This window comes from Prionailurus viverrinus, chromosome A2, assembly GCF_022837055.1.
Source record: "Prionailurus viverrinus isolate Anna chromosome A2, UM_Priviv_1.0, whole genome shotgun sequence".
Taxonomy (NCBI): domain Eukaryota; kingdom Metazoa; phylum Chordata; class Mammalia; order Carnivora; family Felidae; genus Prionailurus; species Prionailurus viverrinus.
This window is the reverse complement of record NC_062562.1, coordinates 4,431,485-4,452,402: the sequence shown is the minus strand read 5'-3', so window position 1 is coordinate 4,452,402 and position 20,918 is coordinate 4,431,485. Positions and strand designations below refer to the sequence as shown.

General features: G+C 53.6%; 2 protein-coding genes across 11 annotated transcripts in view; one reads left to right on the top strand and one right to left on the bottom strand.

Moving 5' to 3' along the window:
* HNRNPM (heterogeneous nuclear ribonucleoprotein M) overlaps positions 1 to 12,203 on the top strand; it is a 40,311-nt gene extending 28,108 nt beyond the window's left edge. For 4 of the 9 annotated variants that reach the window (XM_047834643.1, XM_047834635.1, XM_047834630.1 and 1 more), the window contains 5 exons: positions 2,659 to 2,757; positions 6,520 to 6,573; positions 8,587 to 9,389; positions 9,998 to 10,049; positions 11,780 to 12,203. In XM_047834643.1, coding sequence (XP_047690599.1) covers positions 2,659 to 2,757; positions 6,520 to 6,573; positions 8,587 to 9,389; positions 9,998 to 10,049; positions 11,780 to 11,943 — 1,172 coding nt within the window. In that variant the 3' untranslated portion in view covers positions 11,944 to 12,203. The remainder of the gene's footprint in view (positions 1 to 2,658; positions 2,758 to 6,519; positions 6,574 to 8,586; positions 9,390 to 9,997; positions 10,050 to 11,779) is intronic. The other 5 variants (XM_047834665.1, XM_047834651.1, XM_047834638.1 and 2 more) reach the window with 2 other exon arrangements.
* Positions 12,204 to 13,238: 1,035 nt separating this feature from the next.
* PRAM1 (PML-RARA regulated adaptor molecule 1) lies at positions 13,239 to 20,912 on the bottom strand. 2 transcript variants are annotated; one of them, XR_007147008.1, is made up of 10 exons: positions 20,778 to 20,912; positions 17,114 to 18,608; positions 16,953 to 17,019; positions 16,802 to 16,878; positions 14,318 to 14,372; positions 14,093 to 14,201; positions 13,815 to 13,977; positions 13,703 to 13,736; positions 13,523 to 13,608; positions 13,239 to 13,424 (listed from the first exon to the last, which is right to left on the bottom strand). XR_007147008.1 is itself a non-coding variant. In XM_047833706.1 (10 exons), the coding sequence occupies exons 1-9, from the start codon at positions 20,778 to 20,780 to the stop codon at positions 13,575 to 13,577; spliced, it is 2,037 nt and encodes a 678-aa protein (XP_047689662.1). In that variant the 5' UTR covers positions 20,781 to 20,912; the 3' UTR covers positions 13,239 to 13,424; position 13,574. The 2 variants fall into 2 exon arrangements, 1 of the variants encoding a protein (XP_047689662.1); XM_047833706.1 differs by having other exon boundaries at positions 13,574 to 13,608.
* Positions 20,913 to 20,918: the final 6 nt, after the last annotated feature.

Below are 20,918 nucleotides of genomic sequence, written 5' to 3'. Positions count from 1 at the left end.
GTCTTTCTGAAATTCTCTAGGGGTTGGTGGACTCTTTTACCCCCACCTGTGGGGATGATGCTTCCCTTATACACATAAACTTCCCTGAGGAAGGTCATTGAAGATTTGCATGTAAATGTTTCTTTTCTGACCTGCAGTATCATGTAATGTGAAGATCGAATTAGAGCAATTGAGAGTCTTACTAGGATGGACCTTACTATCAAACTGGAAAGAAAGATATTTCTCATGACTAAACTGTCCTTCTCCGTGGGGTTGTCTTGTTCTAGATAATGATAAAAAGATGTAGGGAAGTCCTCACCAGTAGTCAGGAATGAAGGGACAAAGGCCTGAGTTTGCAGGGTGCTTTCAGGCCAGCCTATAGTTCATAATGTGTATGGGAATTTTAATAAAAAGAGTTGGAGGAGTCTGGCTTGGTAAAGTGTTTGCTCAAAACAGATGAGTCCTCAGGAAGGAGGTAACATTGTTGCTCTGAGGAGTGGAGTGATGTGACTTAGAGGCGGGCGGACGGACGGAAGTGAGCTGGGGCTGTGCTGAGCTGTGTGGGCAAAGTCCTTGGTAACCTGGCAGGTGGAAGGCAGCAGCCACAGTTCTGAGCCTGGTGATCAAAGGGTTCCAAGTGCAGATTCTCGTGGGGAGCAACAGTGGAGGATGTGTTGAGATGCAGTGCTCTTAGATGTTCTCACATACAGATACTCAGTCCTTCCATGTCATCCTCGACAGCAGAGAACAGGGACTTCTTCCACTTGAGCTGTGTTCTGGGATTTGAGTGAGTCAGCGTAATCACAGAGGGAAATTGATAAAGATGTTTTTGGGTTTAATATTTAATTGGCGACTATGATCCATCTGTTCTGGTCACAGGTGCTGATATCAGACTGGCCCTGAGATTCTGATTTCTAATCAGTCAAAGTAGAGGTCAAGTCCTAATAGAATGGATGCTTAGGAATTACGGATTAAAAAACCAAATCGCAAACAATGATTTGATGCACTATTTGACAATGAAAACACTTCCATTTTGGGGGGATTACATTGTAATTCACAGGGAGTTCCCTGAACTGCAGAGACTGCTGACAGTTGGGAAGATGACTTCTGAGGCCATTGTCCTATTACTGCCTGCACATGACTTCCTTATCTCCAGGGGGCAGAGTGCTGCCGTCTTCATGCCCTTATGATAGGGATTAAAGGAGTGCCGCAGAGCTCTGTCTGTCACGGTGCCAGTGTGGGACTTCTGCTATGCCTGCCACATGCAAGCTCCCACAAGTTAGTTACCTTTTCAGCAGATGGCATGCCACCAACCTGTGACCTTCGGTTGGGTCTGTTCACACTATGAATAGCACGTCTACCATTGCTAAATGAGGCATTTCTAATTCATAGTGCTAGCCTGCTTCCACATCTTCAGTAGACTTATTTCATTGAAAGTATAAGGGCTTGAGCTGCATAGAACCAATTTTGGCAGTTGCACAATTGAAGGCGATTGTTTGCCTGATTTCTAAGGAGCAAGATTAATTAGGTTTTTTGTTTTTGTTTTTGTTTTTAATTTGTAACGTTTATCTATTTGAGAGAGAGAGGAGAATCCTAAGCAGGCACCATGCTGTCAGCACAGAGCTGGATGCAGGGCTCGATCTCACGAACTGTGGGATCATGACCTGAGCTGAAACCTGGAGTTGGATGCTTAACTGACTGAGCCACCCAGGAGCCCCAAGACCTTTGTTTTATTTTAAATTTAATTTTTTTTTTTTTAACATTTATTCCTTTTTTGAGAGAGAGTGAGTGGGGGAAGGACAGAGAGAGAGGGAGACACAGAATCCGAAGCAGGCTCCAGGCTCTGAGCTGTCAGCACAGAGCCCGATGCAGGCCTTGAACTCATGAACTGTGAGATTATGACCTGAGCCGAAGTCGAATGCTTAACCAACTGAGCCACCCAGGTGCCCCTGTTTTTTTTTTTGTTTGTTTTGTTTTGTTTTTAAAGGCATTGCAAAATGTAACTCTTGCTGTGAATGTAGAAAAAAGTAATGAAGTTACCAGTGTCCTTGTGTAGAGGAGACCACTACAGTTGATCTTGGAGAAGGCATGTTATACTGCAGGGATGTTTCTGGATTCTCCTTGGATGTGCTTGTGTTAGGAGAGTTTGGGTTTTTGCATTGGGCTTATAGGTTCCAGCCTTTGCCTCATCCCATAGCAGGCAGGTGGTCTTGGTCAGGTTACTAAGTCATTTGAGCCTTGGTTTCTTTGTAAAGGGGCCATGATGGTGGAGGGTGATAGAGGTGAGCAGGCTGTTGGGTGGATTCCGTGGACTGCTGGCACCCCCCAGAATGCTGTGGGTGGGGCGGGGTGCTTGGGAAGTAACCGAGAGCTGTAGCTGCTGCTTCCTGTGACACAGCGTGGATGCAGCCCATTGCTGTAGTGGCTTGGTGTAGCCACCGTGTGACTGTAACGAAAGTCATCTGTTAGTCTTTGGTGGGTTGAAGGTAGGTGGTTTGCAGGGACTCACTTGAGGTTGAGGGGACCTTTGTAAGGAATAAGGGATGAGTGATAGTTTCTCCTAGAAAAAGTAAGCGTGCTGACTTGGTGCTGGCTGCTGTGTGCCTGTAATTTGTTTTATTCATGTCTAAAGCACAGAGGGATTCCTGGAAAGGCCTAGGGTAATGATTTCTTCCACAGAGATGGAGCGTGGCTTGGGTGGAGAATTTGAGAGAGACTTTGCCAGAAACAAGATGGGAATGTTTCGAAGCTCTGGACAGCCCCATGGCAGAGGCTTGGGTAAGAAGGCCCCACGTGAGCGGGGCTCATGCTCAGCTCAGAGGTTCTTTCTTAAGCAGAGTCCGCTATCTTTCCATCGTCTTTTAAAACATTGTTTTCTGGACTTAGGTAAAAGCTTTTGGTCCTTGAATTTTTTATTCGTATCAATTGCACCATCTTCCTTTATAGTCTTTTCAAATGGCTTCTTTGGCTGCATCGGTATAAGGTGTTTGCTTGCCGAGGGAGTTAAAGCTGCTGCATTTACACAGCACTGGCTATCTAGTGCGGTAGTGGCTTCTGAGGCCCTGCCGAGCGGGATGTGAGTCCCCTTGTCCAGGGCGCCATGGTGCTCTAGTTGGCGGATGGTGTGGTGTGATTGCTGGTGCCTTTACAAGAGGCCTCAGGGAACTAGAGACGTGTTCTGGTGCTGGAAGGCCTGGAGTATTGGGCCTAAGTGCAGAGAAACTTCCGTTTCAGTTTTGGTTGCATTGCCCGGAGTGTCTCTCCCCTCCCTGCTGTTTTGAGTTTAGATGTTTCTGAGAATCTGTCAGCTTAGTTCTTCGTTAGTATGACGCAAAGAGATTGTCCATTTCTGCACTGTTAAGTTTGTTTCTGTCCAAGCAGAGTTGGAGCATCGGTCCGCACTCTTCCCCCATGTTTACCTGCTTCTCATTCTGTGCAGGTGTGAGGCTGCTAGGTGGCTGCCGCAGAGGACTCAGCTTTAGGGGACCCATTGAGTTAGGTGTGAGGTTTTAAGCTCCTTTTTATTTTGTTTGTGTTAGTTGTATTCTTGGAATTTATGAAGTCTGTAGAAAGATTCATCATCCAGTTCATCAGTGAGACAAGATTCTTCTGTGGATTATCTCTGGGACTCCCATCCTCTTTGTGTTTGTGTTCTCCATGGAAACCAGGAACTATTAGAAACTGTTTTCCTTTTACTCTGAGTTTGGGGAGACTTCTATTTCTTTTTCCCTCCCTGCATATGAGGTAGCTGGAAGGACTGACTTTCTTGTGTCTTACCAGGCGGGTAGTGACATTTACTTTTTTTTTTTTTTTTTTTTTTAATTTTTTTTTTTTTCAACGTTTATTTATTTTTGGGACAGAGAGAACAGAGCATGAACGGGGGAGGGGCAGAGAGAGAGGGAGACACAGAATCAGAAACAGGCTCCAGGCTCCGAGCCATCAGCCCAGAGCCTGACGCGGGGCTCAAGCTCACGGACCGCGAGATCGTGACCTGGCTGAAGTCGGACGCTTAACCGACTGCGCCACCCAGGCGCCCCTTTTTTTTGTATGTTTGATATGACTGTCTATAACTTTATTCTAGATTATTTCAAATTTGTAGAATTTGGGGGATGAATTCATAATCTGTATGAGACTAGGAGTGTTAAAAGTTTCTTACTGTCTGACTGGCTTTGCTTTTTGTGTCATGGAATGGCCGGGTGTTTTGTTTTTACTTATTTTTTTTATTTAAAAAAAAAATTTTTTTTTGACATTTATTTTTGAGAGAGAGAGAGAGAGACAGAGTGTGAGCGGGGGAGGGTCAGAGAGAGAGGGAGACACAGAATCTGAAATAGGCTCCAGGCTCTGAGCTGTCGGCACAGAGCCTGATGCGGGGCTTGAACTCACCAACCACGAGATCATGACCTGAGCTGAAGTTGGACACTTAACCGACTGAGCCACCCAGGTGCCCCAAGAATGGCTGGGTAGTTCAAAAAACATGTGAAAACTTACAGTCCTTTGGCTGCAAGTAGCGATTTGTGGATACTGAGGTGAGAAGAACAAGATGGCACATGGCTTTGCTCCCACAGGCACTTGTTCCTGCCCTGAGCCTTTAATCCTTTGCCCCTCTGTGGTGCCTCTCACCTCCGTGGTGAGGCTGGCAGCCTTCACCTCGTTTCTCGCAGAGGTGCGGGAGGTGGATCTGGTGAGGTCGTTACTTCTCGTGGCAGCAGGAGAGTCTTCTGTCCTGACCTGAATAGAAGTGTCATCTTGTAGGCCTTGCTGTCTCCTGCTCCTTTGCCGTCCCTCCCTTGTCTCTCTGTGCTGAGGCCTCGCACAGTGACAGGGGCAGGAGCAGAGGGCTTTGTTCTGGAATTTCTGTTGCTCCTTGTGGTCAGACCCACTTTAGTAAAAGCGTGTTTGTACCAAATAAGTTTAAGTTGGGTTTTCAGACTAGGATTTTTTGTTTTGTTTGTTTTTATATTCAGTTCTTGATCCCCCGCCGCAAGTGGAATCATTTTGGTGGTATTTTCTGTAGGGCCTCCCCATTCATTGTCCCTTCTATCAAGGCAGTAGATCTTTGCCCTGGTTTCTGCAGGCCACTGTACTTGGTGGTACAGGGAGATAGTTGTGTGTTTCTTGATCTCGAAGGAGGTGATGGCAGCTGTGGAGGTGATGCCCGGTGGCGCAGGGCAGCACCAGAGGCCCCTCCGGTAGAAGAGGCCTGGTGAGGGTGCCAGTGGAAATGTTGGTTCCTTGGCCCTTGGCAGCCATGTGAGCACCACCCAAAGGTGATCGTTTTCTCTCTGTGTTAAGATTTGAAAAAGCACTGCTCTCGGTGGTTGATAGAAGTGCTCTGTTCAGAGAGCATGGGATCCAAGCAGGAATACAAAAAGATGAGTGCAGGAGATGTGGTTTGAGCTGGAGGGGCTGGGTGTCTGAGAGGGTTCAGCATAGGTAGAGGGTGTGCTGGCAGATAAAGAGGGCTGACAGCATCAGATGCAGAGGTTTGGAGGTGAGGGTCTACCTGCGGTGGGGAGAACAGGTTCAAGTCATAGGACAGGGAGGTCTTTGCCCATGAAAAGAATTTTTCCTTTCTCTTTAAATCAGTGGTGGGCTGATGGTGAAGGATGTGTGCAGGAATAGTTTGATCTAAGTGCCGTTTTAGGAAGGTGAACCTAGGCCTGGGTATGCTGAGCAGGATCACAGGTGTCACGGAGGAATAAGTGAGCCCTGTGCTTGCAGGCTGGAGGTGTGTGCTTCCCTGTGTCCTTCCTTTAGCAGGTAGCACCAGAAACAGCTGTGGGCTCAGGGTTACTCTCTGCGGTCATGGGCCTAAAATGAGATGTGCAGACAGACTTTAAAGGTTCGGATGAATTGTTGGCAAGCAGGCGACGGTGTTTTCTCCTTTGGACGAGGTGTTGGATGAGTTTTGGATGTGTTGGGGGTTTTATTTTCCCGAAGCTTTGTCACTTTAGTCAGCATCACCCCCAGCTCCTTCCAGGTGGGGCTGGTGGGCTCAGCTTGCTGGAGTCCCTGCACGACTTAATGAGGTCACGCTTCGGTGCTGCGGGCGGTTGCTGCCGCGTTTCAGGGTTTGGGCAGCGGGTGTAAGTAACTACAGCTTTAGTTTGCTCCGAAGGACAACCGTGAGGTGTTGGTTGCATCTGGGAGGATGAGCGCAGGCTTCAGTGTGAGCGCTGAGGGTCTGGACTGCTTGAGAAAACTGCTGCTGGCCCCATTCTTGCTCTGACTTCCTCGGTTTCAGTTCATTGGTGCACACTGGTCTTCCTTAGCTCTGCTGGATGCATTCCCAGATGGTGTTGCCAACTGGGCCTCAGACTCTGGAGCTACATGGGATCCTAATATCATGACCCATCATCAAGGACTTAACAGTTTTCCAGTAAAATGATCTTGTCTCTGTGTGTGTATTTCTTAACCCCTTCCCCTGTCCCTTGTTTTATTTTTAAATTAGTAATATTCTTACTCTGGAATCTGTAATAAACAAGTTTCTGTTACCATAGAGAAATTTGGCTAATTTTTTTTTCTTCCTGATTTCCTTAGAAATCCTAAGTAATGCACTGAAGAGAGGAGAGATCATTGCAAAGCAGGGAGGAGGTAGGAAACGCTTAGTTTTGATGTTTTGATTTTTAGAATAGGCTGTTATTAACGGGGATAGTAGAGTGTAGTGGTGAAAAGCACGGGCTCTAAAATAGACTGCCTGGGTGGGAACCAGCTCTGTCTCTTCCTAGCTGTGTGACATTTGGCAAGTTACTGAACCTCTGTTTTCCATACTGTAAAATGGGAATATAATGGTACCTACCTCATGGGGTTGTTGTGCAGAGTCAATGAATTAATGCATAGAAAAGTGTACCTACTAAGTGCTATGTAAGCATTGGCCATTGTCGTTACAATGTCCGTGTAATTTGGGGGTTTGTTTTAAATACTATAAAATTACAAATTCCTAAAAGTAAATACTTAATTACAAAAGCCTACTACTTCCATACCTAACAAATAATTATTAAAGTATTTATATGTACTCTTACTAAGATTCAAAAAAGTATAAAGAAAGTAAATCTCTGCAATTGCGCTGCCCTGTGATGAGTATTGTAAACATTTTGGAATATATGCTTCCACTAATGTGCTTTTTTTTTAATGGGTAGTGAAAACTAAATGTACTTTTTCAGCTTGATTTCCCCCACCCATGGCTCTGAGTGTTTTGACATTTCCTTGGTTACTCCACTTGCTGGTTATTTCTGTGGTGTGCTGATTCTAGAACTCCACGTGGGCACCGTTTTTTCCTAGTTCTCTGCTACTGTTGGCATCCGGGGAGTCAGCCTGGTTTCTGATCCTCTTGAGCATGCTGCCTACCCTTTCCAGTTATCTTACTTTTTAAAAAAAAATAGTTCCTAAGAAATTTCTGCTTTGGAAGTCAATATTTGTAAAACCGTGTTTATGTTTTGCCCCTTGGTGTGCTGTTATTAAGTGCTACTAAGGAAACGGGCATGGAGAAGTGGAGTGACGCGAGGTCACTCTGTCCGTTAGAGACTCACTTATAGAAACTGAGTTTCCTCTTGATTTACATGTTGCACCGGGCTGCTCGGATCAGTAATGGGCTGGCTGTGGGCTCAGCTGCCCTTCATCACAGGCAGGTGGTGCTGGTGGTGGTGAGGTGAGGGGGGATCCTTAGGCTCTGCATGTGGAAAAGTGGTGGGCAGTGGCCTTGGTGGTGGAGCCAGACCCTCCCTCCTTGTCCAGAGTTATCAGCCGTCACAGGGTCCTGCTGGCAGGGACCTGTCAGCATGTGTCCAGCTGAACCATGGCACTGAGAACTGATCTGAGGCTGTTTGTAGAATCCACTCTGCGGTGCCATCGACTTCTTTCCTTGAAAGCCAGCAGAGTAGTTACACACAAGTCATTCAGTGGTTTTCCTCACAGAGTAAGGTTCCCCGGAAGTGGCTGGCTGTTCGTCTAGACATAGAGGATCTCTACTGGTGTTTGTTTTCTTTATCTCTTAGTAATTATGTGGCTGTATCCTAGCTTCTTTATGCCTAGAGGTGCTAAGGAAGTTCAGCCAGACCGGCCACCAGCATGCATCTGAGAGAGGGAGGAGCTGGGAGAGGACAAAGGTGGTGAGGGATTTGAGTTGTCCCATACAATTCATACAATTCAAGTAAATCCATTACACTGGCTGACTGAGTGGGGGTTTTGGAGCTTCCTCCCTCGAGAGCATTTCTCAGTGTCTGGTGGTGGGAAGAGCTCAGGTTCTCTGAAATTGACCACCGTGGCTCACAGAGCTAGTTTACGAGTTCTAGAACTTCCGAAGTAATGTGGAGAACGTTTTTTGACACAGGTGCTCCAGGGTGGATTTTTTTCCCTTTTTAAATTTTATTATGGAAATTTCAGCTGTGGCACAGAAATAGGAAGAATGGTGTCCTCGCTACCCTGCCTTAACAGTTGTCCACATTTGAGGGGTGTCTCATGATAAATTGTCGTGGGATTTAATCCCTGAACTGTGGTTGAGTTTGTGGAGTGCCCCGGTCTCTGTACCCAGGTCACCTTTCTGGCGTGGTGTGTGCACATAGTGTGCAAGTCCCTGATATTTGCCTGTGTTTTGTGTCCTTGTTTCAGGTGGAGGTGGAGGCAGTGTCCCTGGGATCGAGAGGATGGGCCCTGGCATTGACCGCATTGGGGGTGCCGGCATGGAGCGCATGGGCGCAGGCCTGGGCCATGGCATGGATCGCGTGGGCTCCGAAATTGAGCGCATGGGCCTGGTCATGGACCGCATGGGCTCAGTTGAGCGCATGGGCTCGGGCATCGAGCGTATGGGCCCACTGGGCCTCGACCACATGGCCTCCAGCATCGAGCGCATGGGCCAGACCATGGAGCGCATCGGCTCCGGAGTGGAGCGCATGGGTGCCGGCATGGGCTTTGGCCTCGAGCGCATGGCCGCGCCCATCGACCGCGTGGGCCAGACCATTGAGCGCATGGGCTCTGGTGTGGAGCGGATGGGCCCTGCCATCGAGCGCATGGGCCTCAGCATGGAGCGCATGGTGCCCGCAGGCATGGGGGCTGGCCTGGAGCGCATGGGCCCTGTGATGGATCGCATGGCCACCGGCTTGGAGCGCATGGGCGCCAACAACCTGGAGCGCATGGGCCTGGAGCGAATGGGCGCCAACAGTCTCGAGCGCATGGGCCTGGAGCGCATGGGCGCCAACAGCCTGGAGCGCATGGGTCCTGCCATGGGTCCGGCCCTAGGCGCTGGCATTGAGCGCATGGGCCTGGCCATGGGTGGCGGTGGCGGTGCCAGCTTTGACCGCGCCATCGAGATGGAGCGAGGCAACTTTGGAGGAAGCTTCGCAGGTTCCTTTGGCGGAGCTGGAGGCCATGCTCCTGGGGTGGCCAGGAAGGCCTGCCAGATATTTGTGAGAAATGTAAGTGGCTCTGGGGCAGATTCTTGGTGGTGGTACGCACAGAGGGGGAGGGGGCGGGTCGAAGTCACGGGGGTGCCCCCAGGAGGGGAGCGGAGTAGCAGCGCAGAAGGCCACCTTGCCACTGTCCCCAGAGGTTGGTGCTGGTAGGATCAGGGCAGAACGTAAGAGCACGCGGTATGTGTGCAGCTGGAGCCGGGGCTTCTCGGACTGCTGGGTGGAACCGACCGTGAGCTCAGGAACCCTAGCTGCTTGATTCCCTTGGCTTGAAGGGCCGCTGTACCTGGGCGTGGCAGACCGAGGGATAAAGGGCTGTATCTAAATTCTCTTTCTACCAGATTGACCACCTTCAGCTACTGTCGAGTGGTCTGTGGGCCGCTCACCATAGGCGACTGCATTTTCTGCACGTTGAACAAGGAAGTGTACTTGGTGTGCTGGTTTAGAACCTCATTCCAGGCAGGCTTGTTTTGTTCTCTGCTGATCATCTCAGTTTGAGATGTTTCTTGGTGCAACAAGAACCACTCCCCCGCCCCCAAGAGACCCTGAGGTTTATGCATTTAGGGTGTTAGGATTTGGTTGTGTCACTCATCGGTTTCTCCTTTTCCCTTTAGCTCCCATTTGACTTTACATGGAAGATGCTAAAAGACAAATTCAACGAATGTGGTAAGTGTTTGAGAAAAGGCTTTCTAGGTGCTTCCGTGTGTTGCGGCCTCCGAAGTCTTAGCTTGTTAGTGATGCATTTGAGGGGTGAAGCAAAGCTCCCATCCTGGTCTTCACTGCCACTTGCCATGACTCGCGACTGATGGGACTTGCCATTTTTCTGCCCGTGCAGATAATCAAGCCAGCTGTTGGGTTTCCTTTTATGTGTCAGACACTTCTCACCTGTGTTCTCATTTCAACCTCATTCTTCTATGGTTTTTGAAAGGAGGTGATGTCCCCATTTTACAGATGAGTCAGGCAGTCACGTTCCCAAAGTCACATGGCTTCTAAGTGACAAAGCTGAATAAAACAAATACTGATCTGAGATGAGGTGGCTTTCTACCACAGCACTGTTGGTTCATGCCTCAGAGAGCACTTGCCCAGGAGTTCCCAGGGGTGAGTGAGTGAGTGAGTGAGTGAGTGTGTGTGTGTGTGTGTGTGTGTGTGTGTGTGTGTGTGTGTGAGAGAGAGAGAGAGAGAGAGAGAGAGAGAGAGAGAGAGAGAGAATGAGGCCTAGGGGCTCTGGTTTCCCGGCACACCAGGCCACCCATTTGGTTCGCTTTGTGGCCAAAAGGAAGTGAAGTTGTCACCGGGTGAACCCCTGCCCCTCACTCACATCACCTCTGTTTTTTTAACCCTGTCAAGTGGGAGCCCCAGGCCTAAGCCGGGAGTCTGGGCAGTTTGCTGGGTCAAGGCTTCCTCAGCGTCTTTACTCATTTCCTGTTTCAGTGTTGGCTCAGATTGCACCACTTTGCTGCTTCTCCTGGTTCTTCTCTTGGGGCAGCTGTTGAGCCATAGCACGCCCTCGTGCCCTCTCCCCACTCCTCAGTTTCTGCATTGTACAGTAGGCAGTCTGAAAAGTCAGATTGGATCATGCTGCTCTCCGGCCTGAGAGGCCCGGAGGTACCCGGCTGCCAAAAGAGAAACTCACCAGCCCCTTTGCAACTTAGTCCCTCCTCTTTCATCTCCTCTCTCCTTCCTGTCCCTGAACCCTGAGTTGCAAGTGCCATTTTTCAGAAGTGCTTTATTTCGAGCTGTGATGGCAAGAGTCTGCCTTCTGGTGGAGGTCTTTCAGAACTTTCTGCTGAGAAGCCCTGGAGATGTTGACCTTCCCTCAGGCTGAGTTAATGGCCCTAGAAACGTGGGTCCCTTAGCACAGGCTGCATGGTCCTGTCCTTTGCTCTTCCCCCTTACAGACTTGTTTCATGGTGCTTGACACATACCTGGATGCTTAATCAGTGCTTGAATAAATATGTGAAACCCACTTCCTAATTAGGATGCAGCTTATATCTGAACAGTACAGAGTGTCCATTGTATCATGATGGCCTTGCAAATGTGGTGTGGGGTCTTGAAGCCCAAGCCTCTGCAAAATTCACCTATAAAGTTGGCTGCACACGGCCCCCCTTTTGACTCTCTCGAGCGTAAGGGTATGCGCGTGTGAAGCTGCCAGGAGGTCTTGTCACGGGCCGGTCCGATTATTGTCCTTTGGCAGAAGAATGGCGACGTGGCTTGAGGGCCATCGTCTCTGGGTTCCGGCTGCTGCGTTCTGAGCATTCATGTGCCAGGGCCTCTCTCCCTTTTGACTCTGTCCACCGAAATCCAACAGGTGATCTGGACTGAGTGGAGCCCAGACTGAGGCTGAGCTCTGGGTTTGCCTGATGAGTTGTGGTCTCTTCTTCCCTCCCTGTGCCCAGGCCACGTGCTGTATGCCGACATCAAGATGGAGAACGGGAAGTCCAAGGGGTGCGGTGTGGTTAAGTTTGAGTCGCCAGAGGTGGCTGAGAGAGCCTGCCGGATGATGAATGGGATGAAGCTGAGTGGCCGAGAGATTGATGTTCGAATTGATAGAAATGCTTAAGCAGTTGCCTTTTTTAAACATCGATACCAGACCTCTGAATTTGTATTTTTTCTTGTTAACCATTTTAATTTGTTGGCTGGATGTATAAAGATGTTTAAAAAATTCAGTTGCTTTTTGGGGTAATTTGAATTACTTTTTTAATGACTGGGGTTCCATTTGACTGTTTGCATTGAGATTGCAATGTGCGCAATTTTTTTTGTAGTTGTGGCATCTTGTTGACATCGAATATGACTTTGATAATAAATACCAGTTCCTGAAAAGACGCTTGCTTTTTGCGTGTGTGTTGTGGGGCATCCACCTGAGGTTTGGGGAGCTAGAACCAGTCTTCCTTCTACCCTTGGAGCTCTGGCCACTGGGGGTCGCATCCCCATCCTTGCTTTGTGTGTGGATGCCGATGGGGGGAGGACATGGGCCTCGGCCACTTCAGGAGAACTCTCTGGAAACTGAGCGGACTTGGATTCTCCAGTGCTGGCATGCACTTGGATGTTAGTGGTTCTGAAAGCCGCCATCCCCCCTCCTCGCTTACAGTTCCTCTTGGGGGCGTAGACATCGTGTCAGGCTCATTTCCAGTTTGGCTTTTGTCGTAGTCTACTTCGGGCGCTATAACAAAGGTACCATAAACTGGGCGGCTTAAACACAGACGTTTATTTCCCACAGTCCTGGAGACTGGGAAGTCCAAGATCAAAACACTAGCAGATTCCATGTCTGGCGAGGGTACCTGATCGTGGTTCATAGACGACACTTTGTAGCTATAATCTCAACATGGTGGGAAGGGACAGAAGGCTTCTCATTCCTCTTTTATAAAGACACCAGTTCCACTCACCCCCCACATACCATCACATTGGGCATTAGGCTTTCAAGGTGGAAACTTGTGTGTGTTGGGGGGGGGGGGTGGGTATATACGTTCAGTCCAAGGCAGTGTCTCTTAGCTACCACAGACCAGGCAGGGTGTGAGTTTCTGAGTATGTTTAGTCCTGTAGCAGCTCAGGCGGAGCGTGATACCTGGGCTCTGTCAGAACTGGGTCACCCCTCCCCCGTCCACCAGGATGTGACCTCATACATAGGTCCACTTGGGCTAGACAGCTGTTGGCAGCCCGCGTGGAGCTGCAGCCACTGCTTGTCGTGTTTGAATGTGGCGTCCTACCCTTGCTGTCACCTCCTCGTCACACTTCTCCTGGTGTTTATCCCTGATGGGTGAGACGGTGGGGGTACAGGGTCGACTTCACAGACCCCCAAGGAGATCATGTCTCCATTGGGTGCCAGTCAGGGGAGAAAGAAAAGACAAGAGGCAGAGATCGCTTTAAATAGGAGCTTTATGTGGTTCATGCATGCAGTCAGGCACCAGCCTGGATGGTTCTGTGACTGCCAAGCTGGGATCCAAGGCTCCTGGTTTAGCAGGTGGCTGGGCGGGCAGGTTGTCCTGGGTACCCACACCTGTGGGCCTTACTGTCCCCTGGGGAATGGATGGCTCTCCAGAGGGTCTGCCAAGGAAGGGAGGGTGACTTCCATTGCCCACCCGCCCCCCCCCCCCAAGTAGATAGCAGCCCCGTGGGGAAACGGGGTGTGTGGGAGGGGTTACCTCCTTCCAGGCACCGTGATCCCTTCCAGCCCACCTAGAGCATCTACATACCCTAGAAGCCAACATCGTCATACACCTCCGTTTCCCTGGCGGAAAGTACGGCTTGGTCAGTAAGGGTCACCTCGGCCCGTTGGCCAGCCCCCTACCCCCCACCCCCAGCCAGGGCCAGTCAGTACTCACAGGGGCAGTAGAGCTGTTCTGGGCACGTAGCCATCTGCAAAAAAAAGTGGAATAGGTGAGCTCCCGGCGCTGGTGGTGGCCCGTTTCCCTAGGACTTTCTGGCCTGACTTACATTTGCCCTTGGTGTCCCGGCACAGCATCTCATCCTTGTTGGTGAACTCGATCACCTCTAGGATCTCCCCACGCCGGATCCCCAGGTACTTGCCACCCCCGCGACGCGTCTTGGCGTTGGGATCGATCATCATCCTTGTCTGAATCACTATCTCCCCCTCAAACTGGGGAGGGAGAAGTTAGAGCTTTTGTTTTGTGCTGTCGCCCCAGGGCTTTGGTCACCTAGGGCTGTTGCCAGATCTCCCAGGGCTCCTGTTCACAGAGTTGTGGTGTTCACACCTTGAACTTCTTCCGGAACTCCCTCTCGGCTTTCTCTGCCTTCCGGATCTGCTTCAGAGACTTAAGGTCTGCAGGTGGCAACTGCTGTGGCTGGGGGGCCTTCTCCTTCCTGAGGAATTGGAGGGTCCTGAGCAAGATGTGCCCCCCACCCCACCCCCGTCCCCTTCCTGACCTCCCAGACCTCGGCCCCACCCTGTTCTACACACACCCTTTGCCCTGTGGTACCTGAGCTCTGGGTCTTGTGGCGGCCTGGGGGTTTGCTGGGTAGATGGCACCCCATCTGGGAGCGGGGAGAACACTGAGTTAGGGCAGGGACTCTTGGGCTAGGCCTCCCTTTCAACCCTGGTGGGTTGATGGGGAACGGAGCCTTCCCTGTGTCAGTTCTCAGGACGTCAGTCCCCTCCCAACCCTCCCCCTGCCCACCGGCCCATCTTCTCCCCAGGCCTTTTTCCTGGGTTGTGAGTTCTAGTGCATTGCCTTTCATTTTCGTAACTGTTACTGCATGATCGGCAAGGCTGAAATCGTTCACCACAGTAACTCCTTCCAACCCTCATGACAACCTTCCTCGTAGCGGGCAATACAGTCATTCCCAGCTGGCTGAGGAGGGAAATCAGGGCTCAGAGAGGGGTAAAGCGGTCTGCTCCCGGGTCATGCAGCTGGTAAATGGTAGAGGGAGGATTTGTCTGTGGGCTTTTGAGGCTATTTCATGTCTGTCTCCTAGGGTAGGCTGGCTTCTGGGAATTGTCATGGGATTTGGGTCAAACATAAGGTGAAAGCATATCCTTGAGCAAATGAAGTGGGCATCTGCGAAGGGGCTGGTGGGGTGGGGTTCTTGGACTGGCCTGGCTGCTGCTGAGACTGTACTGTGAGTCTCCCAGGTCAGGGTTGACTTCCGGGCAAACTACCAGCCTTCCAGGCAGGAGCCTGCTGACTGAGGGTTTGGCTTATAGCGAGAGCCTCGTGAGTACCAGTTGAGTGAAGGATCCAGAACCTGAAGCCCCCGCCTTTTCACTTCAGACTCCGGCCTCCTTGGCCTGGTGCTCGGATGGTGCCATCCATAGTCTTACCCAGGACACTCCCTCCCGCTGCTTCCATTCCTCCCGGAGGCACTCCGGGGCCCCTACCCCCCTGGCACACCCGTAGCCCAAGCTCCCTGGCAGTGGGACCCCAAATCAGGCCACACAAGTAAGGCGGGCTCTGAGGATGGCCCCTTCAGTTCCTGGGACCACCTAGGTCTGGCCCCAGCACCTTCCAGGGAAGCCCCCTGCTGTGCGAGGAACCTCTGGAGGAGGGCCGCCACCGCTCCAGAATGAGGCAGAGTGGGAGGCTAGACTTGGAAAGGCCAAGTAGCCTTTGGAACAATCGGTACTAACAGTGAGTCGTCGTCTTCCCCCCCCACCCCCCCCCCCCCGACGGTGTCTGAGAAGGGAAAGATTTGGGAAGTGTATTTGATTGGAATCGCAAAGAACGACTGACCCGGAATGGGGAGAGACAGTTGTCCACTGGCAGGGATGGTGAGCAGAGGTGGGGATGTGCCTGGCCGGTTTGGGGCTGGGGACGGGGGCGGGCCATGCCTGCAAGGCTGCTGGACGGTTACCAGAGTCACCCCCTCTCTCCCCATGTCCCTGTCCCGAAGAGCGGCCCCCAAACCCCAGCCACGGGAGGCTCACTGGAGCGGAAGCAGGAGGGGCCCTGCCAGGAAGCTCTGCTAACAGAGGGGTGTTGCAAGCAGCCCCTGAAGAAAGCCCGGGAGAAGCAGGAGGGGCTCGGGAAGGAGGAGTGCTGGCAGCAGACCTGGTGCGGGGGCTGGTGGGGAGGAAGCGGGCGCATCCCAAAGGCACCCCCAATACAAAGTTGCCCTGTAGGAAGCCCTTCCAAAGGTGGGGTGGGGGAACCGGGACCACAGGACCTGGGCTCCTGTGTACTGACAATGAGCTGGGGCAGGTTACGTGGGTCAGGCTTCCACATCTGTAAAACGGGCATGATGTGGCCTTGGGGGTGGGTGGGAGGTCGTGCAGGGTCAGTGACATGCACGTAGAGTGCCTGCACGGAAGCCGCTTTTTTTCCCCCCACTCGAAATTGGTGAAGGCATTGACCCTGCGGTGGACTGGACACGTTGGGTCGCCTCCACCGTCCTCCTGCTCTCTCGGAGCGGAGACTTGGGAGAAGGGAGAAAAGGGGACTTTTGGGACCCCGGAGCACAGAGTATCGAGGACCACAGGCTCAGGGGTCTCCGTCTCCAGCCCGTGCCCGAGTTCAGGCCCGAGTCCCGCAAGCACCTCCGACACAACAGGTCTGTGTGGAACCTGACCCCTTGTCCCCAGCTCAGGGTGCCTTGGCTCTGCACCCAGGCGTTGGGCTCGAAACGCGGGCCTCATCCGCGTCGTGGGCTCGCTCTCACCCGCCTGGTGGCTCACACACCACCAAGTCCTTGTTCGCAGTCTTCCTCGGCTCTTTCGCCCCTCTGCCACCGCCCCGGCCGCACTCCTGGCCACACCATACCCACTGGCTGCTCCGCCCACCAGAGGCTGGTCCGACCTTTCCGGAGGGCCTTTCCTGCTCTCTGCTTTCTCCCTCAGTGTTGCCGGGGAGACGGGTGGTCACTTGGCTTCACGCCAGCAGCTCGGCAGAATATGCCCTGGCGAGGGATGGTCCCCAGGTGCCTGGGCGGAGGGTCTGGCTGAGGGCTCGGCCCCACCACCCACAAACCTCTGCCCTCGCCGCTGGGGCCGGAGTGGTCCGTGGGCCCCACGTCGTCATACAGCTCGTAGATCTCATCCTGGTCCCTGCAGAGATACCTGAGATGAGGGCCTCTTGCGGCCTCGGGCCTGTGCCGGGGCCGCTTGCCCCCCACACTCACTGCGGGATGTCTTTCGTCTGTTGCTCCTGGAAGTGGATGGCAGCGGCCGAACGAGCCCTCCTCAGAGCTGTGGGGGGAGGAGAGCGGGAGGGAGGCGGGCCCTGGCGGGAGCCTCTCCCCGGCTTTCTGCCTGGGCCGCCGCGACCCACCTGTGGACCCACCTGTGGCTGCAGCTGCGGCTCTCCGGAAGCTCTGAACGTCCCTGGGGCCTGGGGGCAGCGGGGGCTTGGCTGGAGGGGGTCCCAGGCTGCTGGCAGGGGGCAGAGGCCTCCGCCGGGGCGGGTGGCCCTGTTTGAGGCCCAGCCTCGACCGTCCACTGTGAGTGAGACTGAGTGGGAGCCTGGGGCCGGGGCCTGTGACAGCAGTGGGGAGCGAGCTCTCCGAAACAGAGCCAGGGAGAGGGGGCTTTCTGGGAAGATCACCAAAGAACTCGGCATGCGGGCGCTTCTTGGGCAGAGCACTGGGCTCGGGCTGTGAGAACTTGCGGGGGGGCCCCTGGCACTCAGGCTGCAGGAACTTGCTGGGGAGTAGGCCAAACTCAGGCTCTGAGGCCACCCTGGGGAGGCCCCCCGGCTCGGGCTGCAGGGGCTTCTTGGAAGGTGCTTTGAATTCGGACTGCCGTGGCCTCTTGGGAACCACACTGACTTCCGGCTCTGAGGACCTCCTGGTGAGGTCTCCAAAATCAGGGTGCAGGAGCTTCTTGGGGAGGTCACTCAGCTGAGGGGCTGGGATCTTCTTGGGAAATGTACTGAAGTCAGGCTGTGATGGGTGGGGGTGGGGCTCACTGGACTCAGCCTTCCAGGGGGGTGTCTGAGGGACCTCACTGAACTCAGGCTGCGGCAGGCACTTCTTAGGGAGCTCACCGACCTGAGGCTGCGGGGGCTTTCTGGGGTGCCCACCGAACTCAGGCTGTGGGGGCTTCTTGGGGAGGGTACTGAAGTCAGGCTTTGAGGGGTGGGGGTGGGGCTCACCAGTCTCCACCTTCCAGGGGGGTGTCTGAGGGACCTCACTGAACTCAGGCTGTGGCAGGCACTTCTTAGGGAGCTCACCGACCTGAGGCTGCGGGGGCTTTCTGGGGTGCCCACCGAACTCAGGCTGTGGGGGCTTCTTCGGGAGGGTACTGAAGTCAGGCTTTGAGGGGTGGGGGTGGGGCTCACCAGTCTCCACCTTCCAGGGGGGTGTCTGAGGGACCTCACTGGACTCAGGCTGCGGCAGGCCCTTCTTAAGGAGCTCACCGACCTGAGGCTGCGGGGGCTTCTTGGGGAGGGTACTGAAGTTGGGCTGTGAGGGGTCTGGGGTGGCCTCGTTGGGCTCAGGCAGCTGTAGCTTTTTGGGGAAGGCGCTGGATTTGGGCTCTGGGGGGGGCAAGGCCTTTTGAGGGGCCCCGAGCTGCGGGAACTTCTTGGAGGGTTCACTGAACTCGGGTTTGGAGGGCTTCCTGGGCAGATCAGCGAAACTGGGCTGCGAAGGCTTCCTGGGCACTGCATTGAACTCGGGCTGCGGGGGCTTTTTGGGGTGCTCGCTTAGCTCAGCTGTTGGAAGCTTCTTTAGGGGTTTGTGGAACTCAGGCTTCAGCGGTTTTTTGGGGAGTTCACTGGTCTCGAGCTGAGAGGCCTGGAACTTTGCTTGAAGGCTCCGGAAGTCCTGATGGCTCCCCTAAGGAACATGGAGCCAGAGTCAGGCAGGGACTCTCTGCCAACTTCTCTTCCCCTGACTGTGTCCTTGGCTCTCTCCAGTGTTGGCTGAGGACTCCCACATTTGTCTCCAGGCTCCCCGGAGCCCTGACCCCTTAGGCACTGCATATGTACCCCCAGGCTCACCCCCATCAGGACCCAGGCTCCTGCTGCTCCCCCACAGCCTGCTGCTCCCCCAGTCCCCCCTCAGTTGGTGGTGCCTTGCAGGTGTCCTTGAGATACCCCGTTCCTAGAAACTTCTGTTTTGATTTCAGAATACATCCAGAATGCAGCCACTTGTCACTGCCTGTACCACTGTCATGCGGGCTGGAGGAACCCAGGCCCTCCTCCTGGGTCTCCTGCCCCCCCCCCCCCACTGCCCCCCAGTCTCATCTCTGGCCAGGCCCTGCCCCCACAGCAACCAGAGGCCCCCCAGTCTCATCTCTGGCCAGGCCCTGCCCCCACAGCAACCAGAGGCCCCCCAGTCTCATCTCTGGCCAGGCCCTGCCCCCACAGCAACCAGAGGAATCCCCTCTGCTCAGAATCCAGCAATGTCCCTTTATTTCCCCACGGTAAAAGTCAAAGACCTCATGAAGGTCCTGAACCGTCCATTGGCCTCCCCTACCTGGATCCTTCCTCGCCTGGCCACCTCCTCGTCCCCCTCGCCCTCCCCCCTCCCGTCCCCCAGTGTCTTGGGCCTTTGTCCTGCCCCCTTGCCCGTGACACTTCTCCCCATGGCCTGCTTCTCGCCTCTTCCACCTCCAGGTCTCTGCTCGTGATAATTTCTCTTCTTTTTTTAAAAAATGTTTATTTTTGAGAGAGAAAGGCAGAGAGAGTGGGACAGAGGATCTGAAGCAGGCTGTGTGTGACAGCAGAGAGCCCGACGCGCGGCTCAAACTCAGGAACCAGATGAGGTTGGATGCTCAGCCGACTAAGCCACCCGGGCACCACATCTCTGATACTTCCTTACTAGAGAGGCCTTCCTCCTAGACCACCCATATTAAAAAAAAAAAATCGATTCCCCCCTTCCCCTCCCGGTCCTCCCCATCCCCCTGACCTGCATTTTACTTTTAGTACTTGCTGCAAAGTATCACAGAGTTTATTTGCCACTGTTCCATAAATGTGCCCTGACTGTTCTGTTTTTTTGTTCGCTCTACCCTCCCCAGACCCCGTGGCAGGTCAGGGACTCGGCTCATTCGTTGCTCTCCTTCCAGTGCCTGGCACACTGTGGGGGCTCGGCAGAAATAAATATACACAAAGGCGTATACTCAGCTACGTCCAGTCTGTCACAAGCCTCGTGAAGAAAGACACATAGAGACACAGAGGCCCGGCGGCAGATGTGGGCTGAGGGTCACGGTCCCACACACCCTTTGCTGACGGTCAGGGCACTCGCAGTTGACCAGCAGGCAGGCCCAAGCGGCAGCACAGGCACGTGCACCTTGGCACACCTAGTCTGACCGGCCCCGTACCCTCTGTCACAGACACAGGCGGACAGGCCAGGCCGGCTCTGACCAGACGTGGCCCTGCTGCAGGCCCCCAATCCTGGCTTCACCCCGGGGCCTAGGAGATTGGGGAGTGGGGGTGGGGGCAGGGCAGAACCCTGTGGACTTTGCTCTCTTGTCTGTGCCTCACTTTCCCTATCCCGAGAACGAGGAAAGGTAGTGACTCCCGCCCGGGGCCTGAAGTACCTCTATTAAAGCCCCCCTCCGGGAGGGTGGGGCCAAGGATTCCCTGGGTGACCCACAGGACCAGAGAAATCAGGATCAGCGGGTCATAACTTGGGTGACTGCTGGGGTGCAGGGTGGGCAGTGGGTACGTGACCCACTTTGTCACCCATAGGAAGCCCCTGTGTTCACGCTGGTCTCCTGTTACCAGCCTGCTTTTCATGCTGACCTGTTCCTCCTGTTAAAGTCGAAACCTCAGCCTGGGCCATAGGCCCCTTGGAGCCCCGGCTGTCCCAGCAGTGAGTCCCGGCCGCTTCCCGCCTCTGGGCCTCTGCGGTGGTCATTGCTGTTTACCTGGGTGCCTTTCCTAGCCCCTCTACCACTCACCTCTTGGAATATGCCCTCCAGTCTCCAACCACAGCACCCCTTGCCTGTGGCCAGTGGCGGCGGGGGGGGGGGGGCTCTCCTAGGGTTGGGGGTTCACTCACCATGGCTACAGGCGGGTGATGGGCCACAGGGCGAGTGGGACCTGAGCTGGGCCGCTGCCTTCAGGAAGTGACTGTGGCTTTTGCTCCACGGGCCCCACGGGGGTGGGGGCTGATGGCGGGGTGGGGAGGACAGAGGAGGAA

Excerpts from the sequence above, each read along its gene's own strand:
- PRAM1 (XM_047833706.1), bottom strand. Across the intron at positions 17,020-17,113 it reads AGCCGCAGCTGCAGCCACAG|CTCTGAGGAGGGCTCGTTCG; the intron begins GTGGGTCCACAG and ends CTCCCCCCACAG. Across the intron at positions 14,373-16,801 it reads CCCCAGCGGCGAGGGCAGAG|ATGGGGTGCCATCTACCCAG; the intron begins GTTTGTGGGTGG and ends CCCCGCTCCCAG.